Source organism: Misgurnus anguillicaudatus, chromosome 11 (genome assembly GCF_027580225.2).
Source record: "Misgurnus anguillicaudatus chromosome 11, ASM2758022v2, whole genome shotgun sequence".
Classification (NCBI taxonomy): Eukaryota; Metazoa; Chordata; class Actinopteri; order Cypriniformes; family Cobitidae; genus Misgurnus; species Misgurnus anguillicaudatus.
This window is the reverse complement of record NC_073347.2, coordinates 18,529,033-18,549,024: the sequence shown is the minus strand read 5'-3', so window position 1 is coordinate 18,549,024 and position 19,992 is coordinate 18,529,033. Positions and strand designations below refer to the sequence as shown.

The following is a 19,992-nucleotide window of genomic DNA, read 5'->3' as shown; positions in this document are numbered from 1 at the left end:
TTTATGTACTGTTTTCTCATTATTTTCTAGTTTTAAATAATTGTCGCTTGGGGTTGGGGTTAGATTTGGGCTTTGGGTTAGGATGTCTAAAAATGTAACAGAAAGTGATTCTAACCCGAACTCCAAGCGGCAATGGTAAAGAAAATGGGAAAAAAGCAATGAGAAAACAATACATAAAATGAAACAAAAAAGAAAGTTGTGCAACAGACATGAAAAACTATTTGAAGAGTTTCGTTGCAAAACGAGATAAATGCATTTTTTTTTACATTTTTGTCAAAACATGTTTATTATTATGTTATCATGTTATTATTAACACGGTCTCACACCCATGGCGTCAATATTTGACGACACTTGACCATGCGTCAATATGTTGACGCGGAGGGTATACCTTTCGCGTCATTTTTTGACGAACTGGGGACTTCAATACTATTACGCGAAATTAAACAGTTGTCGCCTGGCATTGGGGTTAGGGAAAGGTTTGGGTAGGGATGTCATTATGTCAATCTAACCCTAAACCGACGCGAAATGGTAGAAAATGGTAAGAAAATAGGAAAGAGAATGCAACGGACTTAATAGTATTGAAGTCCCCAGTTCGTCAAAAAATGACGCGAAAGGTATACCCTCCGCGTCAACATATTGACGCATGGTCAAGTGTCGTCAAATATTGACGCCATGGGGTGAGACTGGGTTGTTATTATTTAGTTTTATGGTGCTACTTAGCTGTATTTTTTAAGTTATGAAGGTTTAAATCAAAACAAACCAACTGCAGTTGCATTGAAATTAATTGGAATGCACAACCAAAAAACAAGATTTCTGAACAATTAAAAAAAACGGTGGTTATCTCGTTTTGCAACAAAACTCTTCATTTATAGAAATGACACAAAAATGACATTCGTGCTCAAGGCACGAAAAAAGCTAAATTTCGTGCCACGGACACAAATAAATTAATAAAATTTTGCGTTACTACAACACAACTTTCAGTGAGATCTGTCTGCCAGTGCAACCCTTCAAGCAAACAAAATGAAACAAGACATACAATATGCAACATCAATAACTATGCAAAATCTCTTACTGTTCCTGTAGCTAGATTACAGAAAAGCAAATGTGGAGGGTTTATGATGTTATATCTTATAAATCAAACAGCACAAATTACATTACCACCAAAGGTAGATAAAAACCATTTAAGAGTACAAGTTTCAATCTTATGAACCATTAAATAATAATGGCTGATCAGTTGATAATAGTGGCCTGGTTTAAACATCTTCTTCTAGTCCTCTATCCAACAAAGGCACTACACTTCACACAACTTGACCTTGATCTGCAAACATTTTATTGACCTATAAAGTTGCTTGTGACTTCAGGAAGAAACTTAATACCTTGTGTTCTTTTCCATCTAGACAGCAAAAGTCATTTCACATCAAATTGAAATTGGCATGTGTCCTACTGACCTTAAGATGGTGCTTTGCAACTTTTTTAACACATTATTTTCAAATGCAATGTAACAGTGGTTAACATGGTATAAAATCTGTCCTAGCACACATCCTGCAGCATTTGATAGTAATAACAGTGTAATATACAGTAGTTATAAAAAGAAATATGACATTTCAGTGACCTATTTTTTAACATTTCCTACCACCTACATCAACTTTTCCTACCTTTACTAAACTTAAATTTCTTATATAATACTATGTATTATCTCTTGTATTATGTACACAGTTACTTAATTTACGTACTCTACTGTTAACATACTTTAATTTGCCTTTGCCTTAAACACACATCATTAAACTTGACTGCATCTTTCTACTGTAAATATATTATAACCACTTTTATCATAATATGTGACCCTATATGTAACAACTCAGCAAAATTTAGCTTTCTTAATAAAATCATCCAGTATAGGAAAAAATTGTTGCGCTCTCAATTAACTATATACAGTCTTGTTCAAAACAACAGCAGCACAATGTGACCACCCAGAACAATCAAGGTTTTTAGTATATTTTTTATTGCTACGTGGCAAACAAGTTACCAGTAGGTTCAGTAGAGACCCAGCATTCATGATATGCACGCTCTTAAGGCCGTGCAATTGGGCAACCAGTTGAATTAGTTGAAAGGGGTGTGTTCAAAAAAATAGCAGTGTGGCATTCAATCACTGAGGTCATCAATTTTGTGAAGAAACAGGTGTGAATCAGGTGGCCCCTATTTAAGGATGAAGCCAACACTTGTTGAACATGCATTTGAAAGCTGAGGAAAATGGGTCGTTCAAGACATTGTTCAGAAGAACAGCGTACTTTGATTAAAAAGTTGATTGGAGAGGGGAAAACCTATAAAGAGGTGCAAAAAATGATAGGCTGTTCAGCTAAAATGATCTCCAATGCCTTAAAATGGAGAGCAAAACCAGAGAGACATGGAAGAAAACGGAAGACAACCATCAAAATGGATAGAAGAATAACCAGAATGGCAAAGGCTCAGCCAATGATCACCTCCAGGATGATCAAAGACAGTCTGGAGTTACCTGTAAGTACTGTGACAGTTAGAAGACGTCTGTGTGAAGCTAATCTATTTTCAAGAATCCCCCGCAAAGTCCCTCTGTTAAAAAAAGGCATGTGCAGAAGAGGTTACAAGTTGCCAAAGAACACATCAACTGGCCTAAAGAGAAATGGAGGAACATTTTGTGGACTGATGAGAGTAAAATTGTTCTTTTTGGGTCCAAGGGCCACAGGCAGTTTGTGAGACGACCCCCAAACTCTGAATTCAAGCCACAGTACACAGTGAAGACAGTGAAGCATGGAGGTGCAAGCATCATGATATGGGCATGTTTCTCCTACTATGGTGTTGGGCCTATTTATCGCATACCAGGGATCATGGATCAGTTTGCATATGTTAAAATACTTGAAGAGGTCATGTTGCCCTATGCTGAAGAGGACATGCCCTTGAAATGGTTGTTTCAACAAGACAATGACCCAAAACACACTAGTAAACGGGCAAAGTCTTGGTTCCAAACCAACAAAATTAATGTTATGGAGTGGCCAGCCCAATCTCCAGACCTTAATCCAATTGAGAACTGGTGGGGTGATATCAAAAATGCTGTTTCTGAAGCAAAACCAAGAAATGTGAATGAATTGTGGAATGTTGTTAAAGAATCATGGAGTGGAATAACAGCTGAGAGGTGCCACAAGTTGGTTGACTCCATGCCACACAGATGTCAAGCAGTTTTAAAAAAAACTGTGGTCATACAACTGAATATTAGTTTAGTGATTCACAGGATTGCTAAATCCCAGAAAAAAAAATGTTTGTACAAAATAGTTTTGAGTTTGTACAGTCAAAGGTAGACACTGCTATTTTTTTGAACACAGCCCTTTCAACTAATTGCCCAATTGCACAGCCTTAAGAGCGTGCATATCGTGAATGCTGGGTCTTGTTTGTTTTCTGAGAATCTACTGAACCTACTGGTAACTTGTTTGCCACGTAGCAATAAAAAATATACTAAAAACCTTGATTATTCTGGTTAGTCACATTGTACTGCTATTATTTTGAACAATACTGTATTTCTTTAGGTGCGTAGAACCAAGAAGTTTATGTAGAATGAGGTAGAAAAATGGCTGACCGCATACCGAATCCAAAAAGACTCAAAAGGTCTAGAAAGTACAAAATTTATTAAAGTGCATAGTGCAAAAATGTGAATTAAAAACAGAGAAACCTGAGCAAACGTTTCAGCAGCTTGCTATCCCCAGTGCTCACTTTAATAAATACATTTTGTACTTTCTAGACCTTTTGAGTCTTTTTGGATTCAGTGTGCGGTCAGCCATTTTTCTACCTCATTCTTAATAAAATCATCCTACATAATGTAAAGAGCAGAGCATTTTGTGAAAATGTAACCTTGATATCTTTAATATTGAGTAAGGCCAGGTCAAAAATTGAAATAAATGATGAAAAAAACTTTGATGTCATGAGACATGAGTTACGGAGATTGTATACACTCTCTGAAAAAAGGTACAAAAGTTGTCACTGGGAAAGTGTCTTTTACAAAGGTCCTAATATGTACCTTTGAGGTACCATTATGCACATTTAAGGTACAAAAGTGTACTTTTTAAAAAGGTACTGACAATGTACCATTTTTCTGAGAGTGTAGGACCTATTTCACTAGAAGCATAACCATTTACACCATAATGCTTAAAATTAACTATTTTTAAATGGTAAAAAAGCAGTCAGAAAAACAGTACAGCGTTCTGCTCCAGACTGGAGCTCAATATAGCTTTATTGCAAAAATACAAGATTCATTTCTAGCACAGCATTTACAACAACTCCGAAATCTGTCTGTATTTAAGGTCAAAGACTGAATCTGTACACACTTATATACACAGCCTTACTTTTTTGCCATATCTGTTTGTGTTTTAATTCACAAAAAAGAAAGAAAGGAAGGAAAGGGTTATTCAGTCACAGATCAGTGTTCAGCCAGGGCAGTGTTGCACTGCATATTGGCCCAGCAAAAAACGCTTCAGATTAATCACCCAGTGGGAATTTAATGCAGAGGCACTCTGATTCACTGTTAAGTCCTGATTTACAAAATCATAGTACGTGCAAACCTATTCTAGTGAAATCAAAAGAAGAGCATGTGATTGGTTGAGGTATTTAACATGCTCTAAACAGTGATCATGTATGAAAACCTTTAACAAATTTGGCCCTGTTTCGATATAAACTGCCCTTACTGGTGTCTACTATGATAAGCAAGTAACACTTTCATCTTTATGAAATGGCACATTTGCACTCTAAACAAAGTTAAACGATCGCAAGCTGCGTTTTAACTCAGTCGGTAGTGTCCAAGAAATTAATAATAATAATAATAAAAAAATAAAATGTATTCATCCACCAGTGGGGGAAATATTAAATGGCAAGTCCTTAATTTAGCACTCTTATAATAAGCATTATTATTATAAGGCTGTAAACCGATAAAACAAACACTCAGTAATGTTGCCTTCCACAAACCAAGGCACTGCAAAGAATACTTAATCCGTTAATCGTCTACGTCTCAAGTCTTGAAAACACTTTTGCACTTAATAAATGTAAGATATACTATAATAATCAAAAATGGCTGCTGCTACTACAAAATATAAAAAAGATCACAATTAGAAGCATCTATTAAGCAAAACAATACTGTACACAAAAATATCAACACAAACGCCAATGAGGCTGCGTAAAGTTGACTGTCGGTACAAGAGAGATATCTGATGTACCTCGGATTAGTTATGCACATTTACGTAACAGCCCTCTAAAATAAGTAGTTACACACGAACACCTGTTTTCCCATAATAATGGGAGAATTTACAACAGAGGAACGCTTCTAACGTAACACTTCTAAAGTGCACTAAACTTGTGTTAACATAGTTAAATTACAATCACACAACTAAGTTAGGTTTGAGTGGAATGCTAATTCAAATGAGAGTAAAATATAGAACTTGTGCATATATGGAGTAGACGCTATATATCATCAGGCAATGAATGTCTTTTTGTCACGTTGTGTGCATTCAAATCGGTTTAAACTGCAGTCATCCCACACATCCACCGCCAAAGTGCGCACTCCTGCTGCTTTGTGCTGAGATCGAGGCCTGTTGTGAACTTAAATGATGTGCAGAACCGAATGCATTAGCAGTTTTCTAGATATATTCTAAAAATATAGGGAGTGAATGCTCCCTTTCCAGTGTAGTTTAAAAACTTAGCCACACCCTTTTTATGGCGTGCCACAGCCAAGGATATTTCTAAGATCGTCGCCATTGTCTCTCTTTTTGGGGGCTAAACATTGATTCAAAGCGATAAACTGCCTGCCCTGCTTTACAACGCAGTTGCTGGCATTTTTCCTCTTCTCTGAAGAGCCCCCCAAAAATGGGTGCAGAGGTTTATACTGTAATTCCAAGTCAGGAAGAAATAACACGTAGAGGGACTTATTTTTGTGATGTCATCTTGTAGTGGTTCACGTAGGCTCTGCAGGTCTGACAGTAGCTTCTGGAGGGCTCCGCTGGGTTTATCTTGCACAGGGAGCAAAGATAACTAGGAGGGGTAGGGCCACGGGACGCTCCACCTCGTGGTTCTGCTGGCCTGTGGATAACACGAGTGTCTCTGGGAGCAATCCGGCGGTCTCCAGCCCTCCAATCTTTCTCTGGGGGTACATCTAGGCGGACGGGCTGGGCAGAGGGCTCGAAGGATAAATGCGGGTGGTGATGGCTGAAATGTTGTGGGACTGGGGCAACATGTGGGGTGTTTGAAGGAGCACGACTGGATTGCTGGTGGGGCTGTCTGTAAACACCATCTACTGTTCTGCTCGGCGGCGCAGTACGGTGAGAACGAGACACTGTGGCATAGGCCGTGTCCGCGTAGCTCCGAGACCCTTGACCAGCTGAGGGCTCCAAAGGTCCGGATGAAGTTGACCTACGAAGAGCCCTGGGAAGTGTCCCGTAGCTCAGTGCCACGTTGTGGTAGCTTTCATAGGGGGGAGCTTCACCCCCGTCAAGCACAGCCAGAAACTTGTTGGCCTTGTGGCAATCTCCTGCAGAAGGTATTGGAAAGGTTATTGAAACAGACACAAAAAACAATCTCAAACAGAAAATGAAAAGCATTTTAGGGCAACAAAGCCGACAGAATGTGAAATCACAGACAGCAATGCTCATGCTTAATCTGTGGCACTAATAAATGAGTAGACGGGGGGAGATGGTTACCTGACGGTCCACGAGAAGGTCTCAAAGTCTGCTGGTGCAGGTGTGATGAAGGGGCAGGGGGGTGCCGATGGCTTGGGTGAAGGTATTGGTCGTTTGCAAACATAGGAGGATGGTGGGAAGGAGGGGGTATAACATGCAGGGAGGTGCTGGAGCGATGTGTGGGGGGTTGCATGTTCACATGCTTGGGTATCCTGGAGACAGGGGGGTCCTTTATAAAAAATATACATACAAAAAAGAGAAATGAATCAATGAGAGAGAAAAGAAGACACATGCTGAGAAACAATATGACAAGGACAGAAATGAGACAACAAGAAACAAACTGATAATAAAATATGGGTAAGAAGTTTTTCAACTTTTGAATAGATAAACAACTTTTAAAATAAATTAGGACACTAGAGAATGAGAAAACCTATTTCAGTAAGAAAAATGAGAGGAAAAATGCAGATGATAATGATATTCAACACTGTCAAGATTATGAGAATACAGTTTTATAAGCAACAAACTTTTGATAGTGATTAAGTTCATTAATGCTTATAAAATGTTTTTTATTTATTTATTAGAATATCATTTACATGTAACTGTTGTATCAGAAACCTGATTCAACAAAATAGATGTTGCAGTCCTAGCTCAATACAAGCTACACTAGGTGGCAGTATTCCTCTTTCAAAATGACCACAAACAAGATTACACAAACATGATGCAACGTTTAATGCACATTGAAACAAAGCAATTTCTCAGCAAATTAAATGGTGCCGATGCATTTTGAGTGCACAATATAACAACACTTACAAAGCTGCGAGATGGGGCAACGCTGTCGGCTCGCCCTCCGATGACAGTCCCACTGAGACTGCGAGCAATTCGTCGCAGGTTTTCGGCACTGTATGATGATTCATCCTCACGTGATCGTGCACCATAGACTGCAGCAGACACATTCTACATGCAGATACAAACACATCGCATAAGTTTCAAATTGGAAAGTTTTTTACTTGATCTAATGAGAATAATACACATGTTAAATGGATGTATTTGAATACTTTAAATGTTAATTAATTAAATATTAAATATTTTTTCTTATGATACACTATCATTCAAAAGTTTAGTTATTCCACATATTAGAATAGAAGCAAACTCATCAAAACAATGGAATAACACAATTGTAACTTTGGGAATTATGTTGTGACTGAAAAACTCAAATTAAATCAGGGTTCCCACACTTTAGTTAACTTCAAATTCAAGGACCTTTTAAGGACTTTCCAGGTCCAAAACCCTCAAATTCAAGGACTAAATGTGGGGACACATTTCAAGTGAAAGCAAGGTTACAATGTGTTACCTTTTAAGATACATTGTTACAGTTCTCTTTCGAGGGACACTTTGGGGATGCCCCCAGGGGTAAGTGCATCTGAATGTGTATATCAAATTCAACCAATGGTGAGGCTTAACGACAAAGACAGGGGGACGCGGGAGCCAGGAAGTATGTCGCTTTCTGAAATATTGCCAAAGACGGCATTACAGGGAAGCAGGAAGTATGGCAAGGGAGACGCAGTGTCTCGTTCCCTTCTCAGGGAACAACAGTTACATACGTAACCAGAGACGTTTTCGTGTGCCACAACTATGTAAAAAAGCATTTTGATATGAATCAACATTCGCATACAGAAGATATAAGCATTTAAAGTGAACAGTTTAGCACGTGTGCTTAAAGTCTAGAATTTGTATATTATCCTACACTACACAGGGAATAATATGGATTTATTATAATATGGATTTTTTTTCATAAAATAGATTCAAGCACTTTCAATGACCTGTATCTGTGTATGTATATTTTCAAAAAACTTCCCAGGGCCTTTATTTTTCCCCCAGATTCACAAACTTTCAAGGATTTCAAGGACCCGTGGGAACCCTGTTAAATGAAGATTATATTATATTTTACCCTCTTCAAAACAGCTGCTCCTTATATTTGCAAATGTTGGCATTTTATCAACCAGCTTCTTGATTGCTTAAAGATGTTTTTAAACAGTTTTGAAGGATTTCCTATTTATTCTGGGCTTTTTTTGACAGATTTCAGTATTTAACTTATCAATATTAAAACATTTTCATAACATTTTTGTTTTGTATGGAAAGAACTTAATATGTTGCCACAAATATATTTTAGTTATTATTATATTATTTAGAAATGTTCAAAACTCTTTTGATAGTATCTACTATTAAGAAGCAACAAAACAATTGACAAAACAAAAAGATGGGGATCTTGAATGTTTCTTTACCACTGAGACAATACAATTTTGTTAGCTCACCTTCTGAACAGGTTTACTGTTGTATGCTGGTGTCCTATAGGCAGACCTCTCAATCTCTGCTGTGGGAGTTTTGGAACGGCCAAGTGTGGCAGAGAGTCCAGCTGTGTGCTTTCGAGAAGCAGTAGGACCTAAAGAAACAATAACACAATTAATTCACGACTCTATTAAAGGCGGAGTCCATGATGTTTGAAAGCCAATGTTGATATTTGAAATCACCTAAACAAACACGCCCCTACCCCAATAGAATCTGGACCTTCTGTTGATAGACCCGCCCCACACATACGCAACCCGGCATTTGATTTTATTTGATTGGCTATAAGTGTGTTTTGGTAGTCGGCCCGTCTCCTTTTCCAACGCGTTTTTCAAACATCGTGGACTCCGCCTTTAAAAATCTATATAAGGGGACGGTTTCCCGGAAGGGCTTATCCTAGTCCCAGACTAAAAAGCATGTTATAAAACAGCCCGTTCTGGTTCTTAATTCTGATTGGTTGAAACGCGTTCTAAGCCATGATAAAATACCCCGTAACCCCACGGTTCAGACCGCATTACATAAGTATCACTCACTGCGACACTGTTGCTACATACTGATTTATGAAAATAAACAGCACAGTTTTTAATTATAATTTTTCTACAATTGCACAATTAATGGCGATATCCAGATAAAAGTCAATAAATATTGTTGAGTCATCTTGTCAATAAAGAGAAAACGTTCCCTGAGGAGTTTCTATCTCAAATCCATATTTCCGCTATCCACTTACCCAACTTAAACACTGTGCATTCAAGTTTTGATCATGTCTCTGAATCTGATACCTTACAAAAGTTCTTCACAAAAATGTAATTATCTCAGTGTTTAGCTGAAAATTTTGAGAGGGGTTAAGAGAACAAATGAAGGTAGGATGAAACTTTTTTTTTGACAGCGGAGGCTGTTCTTTCATTTGATATATTTTATTTTTATATAAAGAAGATAATTTTTCTGGAAACATTAAACTAAAACTGGGTGGCAACTTATTTGTGTTTTATTTTATGAAATCCTGCTATGCATATAAAGTAACAGTTTTATAAAAGCAATAAGCCCCACAAAGCAGTGCATTTTATAACAGCTAAGGGGGTTTTAGGCACTCGTGTCGTGCCTAACAACGCCATTTAGCTGTTAGAATGCACTGGTAACCCACTGCTTCTTGGGGCTTATTGCTTTTTTTGAGCTGCCTTAATTAAAAAATATCTTCCACTGATGTACCTTAACATATATTAGTGCCATTGTATTGTCTCAAGATGCACACCAGTAATGTTTTTGTAAGATATGTTTTAAAAAACTACTTAAAATGTCCAAATATAACTACCCCTAGATCTAAAAGGAAACTCCAGGAAACTGCCCGGAGGTCTTTCAACAATTTTTCTTCATCCAAATTAGGGCTGCACAATATATTGTTTTAGAATAGACATCCCAATGCATGCATCTGCAATAGTCGCATTGCAGAGCATTTTTTCCTGAAAGGAAAATAATTTTTAATGCCTTTGCCGGTGTTACACTATATAAGAATGCTGTTTGAAAACAGCAGAGACAAATCACAGATTCAATAACACCTTAAATCGCGACAGACATGAGGGTAACAATTAATACGGTTTGAAGAAGATTTTAATAACATTATCAGGGGCCTCATTTATAAAACTGTGCATAGGATCCTTATTAAAAGTCTACGTAGGCACAAAAGCTAAAAATGGCATACACCAAAAAATATTAAGACTTATAAAACAAAGCAGTGCTCCCTTTATAAATCACAGATCACCTGCAAGTGTGCGTACATGAATCATCCTCAGATCCCACCCTGCAAGCCCATTCTCCCATTAAGTTTGTTTTTTTATAGATCACCACCTTTGCGTGGGAATTGGTGTATGCACGTTTCCAGCCCCATTTTGTCCGTACGCACGGTTTATAAATGAGACCCCTGGTCACTTGACAAGAGGTATATAATACCATTATGCAACTATTTTCTCCAATTTGCCATTCCAAAGCTTTAAAAAAATGCAAGGCAGAAGTTTTTTCCCCTCCAACATTTAAAAAAAAAAGTTGCCAGCCAGCGGCAGCATTTTGTATGATTTTTATACAAGTTTAATGCTTTCCAGAAAATGTGCTTCTTTAAATATATAAACATACAATATATCAAATATAAAAAATATAAAAAAAATAACATTTCATTCAACCTTTATTTTTATCACCTCTCAAATATGGGTAGGTTTCTTAAAAAATATAAAATTTTGAGCAAAAAGCTGAGATAATTGCGTCTGTGAAGAACTTTGTATAGGGATTCAGATTCAGAACGATCCTTAAAACATACACGGAGTTTGAACTGTTTGACCTAAGGGGTTGCCGGGTTTCATACGTTGGGTTAGACCGCCATTTGGTGGATTTTAGCGGAAATACAGATTGCCGGAAAAACATGTCATTGGCAGGGAAGTGTTTTCTCTTAATTGACAAGTTCACTCATCAATGGCAGTTAAACAGTTAAACAGAGCTTTTTAAGTCATTTAGTGAAATATCGCAATGGCAGCATCCCCCCAGTATCATACAGGCCTATTCAAATGAATGAAAACATGAATAATACAGATGATTACGAGTACCTAAACGTTCCACCCAAAAATACCTGATCTGTTGGCAAGCTGAGGGCTGGGTCCTTGTGGGGCTCTGGGCATGCTGGAAGCCTTCAAGCTTTCCTGATACAGCGATTCCAGCTCAGACAGCTCTTCACAGGGCGAGCCACGTCCTGAATGTGCAGAATTCTGGGAATTGTAGTATCGATTGACATTTTCAGCCCAGCGCTCTACGGGCATGGGGGCAGTTGGCCGTTGCTCCAGAGCTGAAGACAGGGACGGAGGACAGGGGGAAGATGGAGAGCGAAGGTCTACTGGAGAGTGCACAGAGGAGTCCGCTGAAGTGGGATGGCGACCGGGTCGCCCCAAACTACGGCAAGACCAGTCCCTGGAGGGTGCCGGCAGCGAGTTTGATTTTTGACAGGCATCCGAAGCGTGGCTTTGGGGTCGAAACGTCTGAGGGAGAGCTGAGTTTTGTTGCCTGTCTGCAGAATTGCTGTTATCAGTGACAGTAGTTGTGTGGTGGGCACTTAGGGTTTGTGACATGGGTGGTCGCTGACTGCTAAATTGAGATGGACTACAGGGCATGTTATTGGGCTGAGAAGAGGGCTGGACATGACCCTCAAAGCCATTCACTGCAATAACAGGCTTTGTGGCAGAACTTGAGCAGGGTTTGGTAGAAGTCTGTAAATGAGAGTTTGTGAGGGTCATGCCACCCCGTGTGTCTAAGTGTTGTCCATTTTCTGTAACAGCAGGGGGAGTAATGTTACCTATGCTGCCCTGTAAGTGCGGGTCTACATTGTGGGGCGCTTCGGGATTGCTGGGGGCTTCAGTAAGTGGGGTAATTGTAGACTGAGATTTCATGTGAAGAGGTGATTGTGGTCTTAATGGATCTTCTGAAATGTCCTTCTCGTTGTCTTCTTTAACATTTGTCAGAAGTATTGGGACCGGGACAGGCTGGTCACTGAATGCAAAAAGTGAAAAACCCAAGTCAGTTTCATGCAAATAAAGCAAACCTACCAAAATTCAGAGGCATAGTCAAGCATCATACAGACTTCCAAAACAACCAAAGTCTGATCCGCCTCTCTACACATAAGTGTAACTTTACACGTGCAGCTCAAAAAACCTGGATTTCAGTGACATTAACCTGATCAACGTACACAAGCACTAAACAATTTTAAGCAAAATGGATGTTTGCGGATCCTGTGTGCAGGCTTCCTGGAGCACACACATACATACACAACTGCAGCCAGCAGCGGGTACCTGAGAGGCTGTTTCTGCATCTTCTCTTCTTCTTGTTGCTTCTGCTGCATGCGTTGCTGCAGACCTCGTGCTCTCCTCATGCACTTTTGCATCCTGCCCTGAGTGTTAGCGCTGCTCTCATGCAAGGTATGCCTGAGTTTAGCTACAACGCAAACAAAACAAAACAAAAAAGGCAAAAGAAAAATGAAACAAATGAAGAAAATAAAGTGACGAGTCATGGGGCACATGCAAACACACAGAACTGAAATGAAAGGGGATGTGTGATTAAATTATGAAGGTTTAGGGGAAGGATCACACAAATAGGGTAGGATGTGGAAACTACGGTAGTTAAATCCTAACAAAACTCATTCAAGCACAAAATGATAAAACCATAATGACTTAATAAAAAAAAAGTTGAATTTCAGCAATGAAAGTAAAAAAAGCAAACTAGCTGAGCCTAACTTCGCATCTCACTATAGAATAATTGGGATCGACAATACTTTCACTGTGATACGAGCTGCGATCTTCCCAAATTTAATGCTTAAACTTCAGAGGCTCTGGGAAATTTGTGAAGGAAGGTGAGGAAAAAAGGTTCAGATAAAATACAAGCCATGATAGTTGTGCACATGTGTGTGTTTGTGCATGTGAGCACCCCATGTGTGACAAACCTAAGGGTGCTTACAAATGTAAAAAAGAGACACGCATCCATAAAATGCACACATGCTTTTAACGTGTCATGTCTGGTGTAGACAGGGTGCCACACTGATCACAAACAAAGAGACAGACATTTTATATTCACGTTTATAGAATGGAAAGCTTTGGTCCTGTAAGATGATTGATCAATACAGAATTGTGGTTAGGAAAAAACAGCACTCAGCACTTGGGCATATTTTGATCTTATTTAGCGATCAATACATCACGTTTCCACGGCAACAGTGCACTAAGTTGAAATACATGGGTACTTAATGGATTTCGCATGTCTAATAACTAGCTGTCATATGCATGTTTTTCATGAGACATGCAGGAAACAATAAGATTCTAAGTTATCGACATGTCACCATGAACTGATCTCGATTGCTTATTGCTTAATTAAATTATTCGAGTTATGAGAGACTAATTTTTTAGTAAATTATGAAAGCGATTTTGATATTTGGGGGAACTATAACTTTAATAAAATATATTTTATAAACACAGTCGTGGCCTAAAGAGCAGCAAACACTGCATGTTCTGCAAAGCAGCTTTATTATGGAAAAAAATAGCTACCGTACTTTCCGGACTATAAGTCGCTCCGGAGTATAAGCCGCATCATTCAAAAATGCGTCATTAAGACAAAATAACATATATAAGTCACAGTGGACTATGCATTGTGTTTATTTAGAAAATTATTTCACAACATCCAAGCTGAAGAACAGACATTTAATCTGGAAAGGCAAGTTATTCAACTTAACAATAGCAGACAGAACAGCAGGCTGAATAGATGTCCATACGTTAAGTAATATCATCATTTATTTAAACGATAAACCATAGCATACTGAACTTACCTGGAAGGTTGAATAAGCTAAATTAACTGAACAAGCCAACTAGCGTGAAGTTTGCATACTCATCATTCCACATCACTGAATCTATCGATTAACATAAATACAGAAGCAGCATATGGCGGTATCTCACGGCTGTAGACGGTAATGTTGTCTCTTACCTCATAAATGTCAAAATTAATTCATACTGACTTACAAGGCGCACCTGACTGTAAGACGCAGCACCAGCCAATTTATGAAAAAAAAAAACATGGCTTATAGACAGAAAAATATGGTAGTTATTGTAGTTTATAAAGGTTTTAAATATGCATATTTTTCTTTCAAAAACGTTTCCCTAAGAAGGTCTTTATTAATCCCCTGGAGCATGTGGACTACGTCTGTGAAAGATGAATGCACTTTTTGGGTTTCAAAGTCAAAAGTTGTTTCCTGGGGCATCACTTATAAAATGCTTCTAGAAAACCATCCTACATTTGATTCATAGAATGAACATATGCACAGAAAACGCACGTACCCCTTTCTTTCAGATGTGAAATCTATAAATCGCAACAGCTGAGCAGTTTCAGATCTCCGCCTTTAAACGATGCCCAATTAATGTCATCGACATATAAAAGAGCTCCTGTATATGTTCAAATCCTTGTCGAGTAGAATGAATGGCTTATAATGAAGAACGGCTTATTTTCCAAAAACCTGCAGCAATCGGACAAGCAAAACCGTCAAATAGCGTTTTTATAAATGTGAATGTTGCCGTAGATTTATAAATGAGACCCCAGGTACCTGTCATTAATGACACACCCTCATGTTGTTCCAAACTCTTAAGACCCCCGTTCATCCTTGGAAACACACCTCAAGATGTTCCATATCCAGTCCGAGAGCTTTCTGACCCTCCATTTAAAATCCATGCACGGCACACTGTCCATGTCCAGAAAGGCAACAAAAACATCACCAAAGTAGTCCATGCGACATCAGCGGGCCAGCCAAAATTGTGTTGAAGCATCGAAAACACATTTTGGTCTAAAAATAACAAAAATTATGACTTTATTCAGTATTGTCTTCCCTCCCGCGTCTGTTGCGAATGCATGTGCACAGTGACGCTGTTGACGTGTTATCCTCAGACATGTTTGCAAAGTTTTTTTTCAAACTTCCAGCGTGTGTCTCCCTCAGACTTTAAACAAAGCTTGGGCGGCAAAAAAAAAGCTGGGGCGCACCAGATAACACGTCAGCAGCGTCGTACATCAGCAACGTCACTGCAGTTTTATGCACGTGGTTTAAAACAGACGCGAGAGTTTTTTTTTAGACAAAATGTATTTCTGATGCTTCAACACATTCCAACTGACCCGCTGATGTCACATGGACTACTTTGATATAATTTTTATTACCTTTCTGGACATGGACAGTATACTGTACATAGATTTTCAATGGAGGGTCAGAAAGCTCTCAGACTAAATATAAAACATCTTAAACTGTGTTTCCAAAGATAAATGGAGGTCTTACGAGTTTGGAACTATGAGGTTGAGTCATTAATGACATTATTTTCATTTTTTGGGTGAACTATCCCTTTAAATATCATTGTGTTCGTCTGAAATAAAGACAATCGTGTTAATCGAAGATAGCTTGGGGGGGGCAAATCAAGGAGAATTTTTTATTGTACACTGGAGTATCGCTTTAAGTTTGGGCCACAAAAGCACTTTGTTGATGAAACAGTCTATAACCCTAAAGCTAGAAACACCAGTAAAATTAACATCTTGCCATCCATGACTTGTTGACTGTTAAATCACATCTGAATACAAACATAAATATATGATAAATGCGTGATCTGGAATGTACATACTGCATCAGAGTCTCTCTACACACACAGAGAGATCTGGTCTTAGACATATTCAAGCATAAACACACATACAAACACACAAGTGGTATCAGTGATAGCAGGCAGCAGGTTGAGGGCAGAATTACTTACACATAGCTTCATTAACCACAGACAGAGCGGTAGCCACCTCTCCCGCCTGCTCCAGTCTCAGAGACTGATCTAATAGAGACTCTGCCTCCAACACACACCTCTCAAAGCCTTCCCCTTTCCCTGCAGATGACAGATAGCACAGCGCAGCACTTTTCAGCACAGATACCAGCACACCTGCGTTTCCACATGCAACTCACAGACATTCTTGCAGTACCAAGCCCCAAAGGTTAAGCCACAGAAGAAACCCAAGAAATTCAGAGACAGAGGCACACCCTGTTCCCTTGCGGGCCATAACACAACATTACACAGCTACAAACGCAGGCCTTACCTTGGCTCTGGAGCTCGTCCAGATCCATGAACTTGCTGGGTCTGGGATTGAAGCCCATGGCCGCCTCTTTCTCCTTTTCCTTTAGTCTCTGCATCTCTTGCTCCCTTGCCCTGCGAGCGACTTCTTCCTGCAGCTCATCGAGTTCACTGCGGCCCCCACCCGCTGCGGCGCAAACATAAACATGAAGTTATCAGGAAAACAATCTGTGATATGATTATAATAAGATAAGTCTACGTTTACACTGTCAACCAGTTTTCACTAACAACTGGTACACAGATTGCATCTTCTTGCATGCAGGTAAAAAGCAAGAAACATGACTTACGTGATCTGATTTTAAGCTTTAGGCATTTCTTTAATTACTTCTCATATCTGGTCTTATGATCTAAATCTAACCACTCACATCCAACTGAGATCTGGTGCATAATTATTTCAATATTTGATCAATTGTATACATGCAAAAGTAGTCATGAACTGAATTATCTAAATGCTGTTACAAAGGTTTTAGTTGACCCTTTAGTCATTTATGCATTTATGCACAGAGCAGTGTTTCCTACAGGACAGTTGACATCAGCCAACAAGCATCACTCCTGTATAAATGCTAAAAACACTTGCAGTGCATTCAAGTTACACTTGATCAGTTTTCCATGTTCCCTAGGAAGTGTGCCCACTTCCTACAGGCATACAGTCAAACTATCAAATTACTATGTCAAGTCTTGCAGTGTAAATACAGCCAGAGATACAATTTCTATACGTACAAAATTAATTTGATCAAATGTTAGATGGTGCCGTGATCAAACATGTATTGAGTCACACAAAGAAACACAAATAGGTAGAGCAGATGACAGTTCTGTATGGCAATCTCATGTTCCTCAGTAGCAGGTACACAGAGATAACATTGCTAAGAAAAGGAACAGGATGTACCAGGATGATCACGAATTCTGCTAAATAACACCCAATTCTGCTTGCTCATTACATTATGTCCATACACTGAAAACTCCACACTTACGTTTACACATTTGGAAATAATGACTCACACTATTAGGTAAGGAAAAAACACACCCCCATAATAGCTAAATGATGAGTATAAACACATGGTCATACTGTACACACCTAAACTCATGTGACTACTGCCCTTGACTGACGCTTTGACATCCTGCAATAGGGAGCTGCTGCTCTTGGATTTGGTGACAGTCTTCCACGATGGGTTCGTATCAGCTGGAGGCTTTTTCAACCCTGCATCTCGTAAGCTGAAAAACAGAAATATCACAAGATTTTTTCTTTTGCCTTGGCCAGTTCAGATTTATACTTTACTAAAAACAATCAGCAAACACATTCAACGTAAAAACAATATTTGTAGCTTTAAAACTGCCTTACAAAATAAATAGTTCTGAATCTAAATTCTGATTGGATGAGCCTATGTTGATAACGTTGTGATTAAACGTGACATACTAATATGCAGTGTTGGGGAAAGTTACTTTTAAAAGTAATGCATTACAATATTAAGTTACTCCCCAAAAAAGTAACTTTATTACTTAGTTACTTTTCATGAAAAGTAATGCTTACGTTACTTTTAAGTTACTTTCGCGTTACTTTTTCTTACTTGGCTGAGGCTTGATCTCTTCAGGCCTTGCAGGTGTTTTTAATGATCGCAAAAATGTCAAGCTCTGGCCTGCCATCTCCGTTTTTTGACTCAAACTGTTCCTGCTCAGGCCCAAATAGTGCGTAATTCTACGTTAATATGTTCAGTTTAATTCAGTACATTATTTTATTTTTAAATTTAATTAATTAAACTGAAAAGTAACTCGCATTACTTTTTAAAAAAATAACTCAAATATTAATGTGTACATTTATAAAGTAATGCGTTACTTTACTCGATACTTCAGAAAACTAATATTATTACGTAATGCGCGTTACTTGTAAAGGGCTTGTTATAATTTTGTGCATATGTTCCGCGTTGGTTTTCATTTATACTTTTGCGTCGTCGTCAGCGTCGACGTGCAAACACGCGCAGACCGCTGGTAGGGAGTATCCACGCGTGTAACCACTGTAGCAGCGCGAGCGTCAATGAAGAAGAAGCTTGGCAAGTTAACCCAAAAACGAAGAAGAAACAGCAACTTGTTGTGTATGAGAACAAGTAAGACCAGCAATGACGGAAGTAAATAAACAGCGACTTTTGTTGCAGTTTGAGTTAAATCACTCATCAACTTGGCTCATCTTTGTTTTCACCGTCGCAAACGGAAATATCTATGACACAGTTTTTTTACGTGACGGGAGGAGTTTAGGTGGACCAATCACAGCGCTTGCGTTCCCCGTAGATCTGACGCGCTGTTAAAATTTTTTCAAGGTGCACGTCAGGCTACACAGAGCTACACACAGGCTACGGATAACCTACGGCGTAGCTACGGCGTAGAACTTACGCATGACTATAAATCGTCTTAATGCGTTACCCACAACACTGCTAATATGGTTACAGTTGCATACTTTTTGGACAATAAAGTATATCAAAATGTTGAAGAACTGTTTGTTCTGATAATTTAGGTATGCAAACAGTTAATTTTATTAAACATCAAGGTGCTTTATTTAAAGCAATTCTAACCACTTAAATCTGTGCATTACAGTAATTATACAACAAATACCTGTGTGTGCCATTACTGGTCCCCTCACTGACAGGTATGTCGAGACTGACAGGGCTGTTGCTGTTCCTCTCACTGCTCTCATAGCCGCTCTCCATCCTCTGGATGAGCCGTGGAGGTTGCTCTGACGCTCTTCTTAGGGGTCCTGGCAGGCTTCGAAAAGTGGTCTGCTCCACGGAGTCGGACAACTCCCCCTGAGGGTCACTGTCTTCAGACAGCAGAGCTCCCAGAGGAGTGTACCCAGACTGTTTTCGCCTTTCTCTACTGAAGATGCTGTCAATATTCAGGGTCTCACGACGAGGTTTCCAGGGCGGCCGGTAGCGTCCGCCTGACGAGCTGGACTTGGACTCGCTGCTGGTGCTGTCTGCCTCCCAGTCCGGGCGCTTGGCGGTGGAGTCAGGCGGGCCCACGGAGCTCGAAGATGATGCAGAAAGTGGCCGGTTATGGATAATGTTGCTCATGGTCTCCTTAAAGTCTCGGAGTCGACTGGAGCTAGGCTTAGGTAGGGAACGAGGAACCTGCTGTTCTTTTAAAGTCTCGCCTGCAAAGGAGAGAGGGAGAGAGAGAATCATAAAAAAAGAGAATGGGGAAAGTTATATTTACATAACCTAAAAGCACATTATCTTACTGTACTGTAATGATTTGATAGGGCATCAATTATTAAATCACAATTACATAGAAATATATATAAAACATATGTTTTATTAAAATAA

The 19,992-nt window shown here is 39.1% G+C and overlaps 1 protein-coding gene across 8 annotated transcripts in view; it reads right to left on the bottom strand.

Moving 5' to 3' along the window:
* Nucleotides 1-4,219: 4,219 nt before the first annotated feature.
* usp54a (ubiquitin specific peptidase 54a) overlaps nt 4,220-19,992 on the bottom strand; it is a 53,277-nt gene continuing 37,504 nt past the window's right edge. For 5 of the 8 annotated variants that reach the window (XM_055169737.2, XM_055169740.2, XM_055169739.2 and 2 more), the window contains 10 exons: nt 19,283-19,820; nt 17,757-17,893; nt 16,647-16,808; nt 16,319-16,438; nt 12,851-12,992; nt 11,641-12,551; nt 8,999-9,126; nt 7,497-7,640; nt 6,708-6,915; nt 4,220-6,538 (listed from right to left, as the gene is read on the bottom strand). In XM_055169737.2, coding sequence (XP_055025712.2) covers nt 5,937-6,538; nt 6,708-6,915; nt 7,497-7,640; nt 8,999-9,126; nt 11,641-12,551; nt 12,851-12,992; nt 16,319-16,438; nt 16,647-16,808; nt 17,757-17,893; nt 19,283-19,820 — 3,092 coding nt within the window. In that variant the 3' untranslated portion in view covers nt 4,220-5,936. Of the gene's footprint in view, nt 6,539-6,707; nt 6,916-7,496; nt 7,641-8,998; nt 9,127-11,640; nt 12,552-12,850; nt 12,993-16,318; nt 16,439-16,646; nt 16,809-17,756; nt 17,894-19,282; nt 19,821-19,992 lie in introns of those variants that run through there. The other 3 variants (XM_055169742.2, XM_055169743.2, XM_055169745.2) reach the window with 3 other exon arrangements.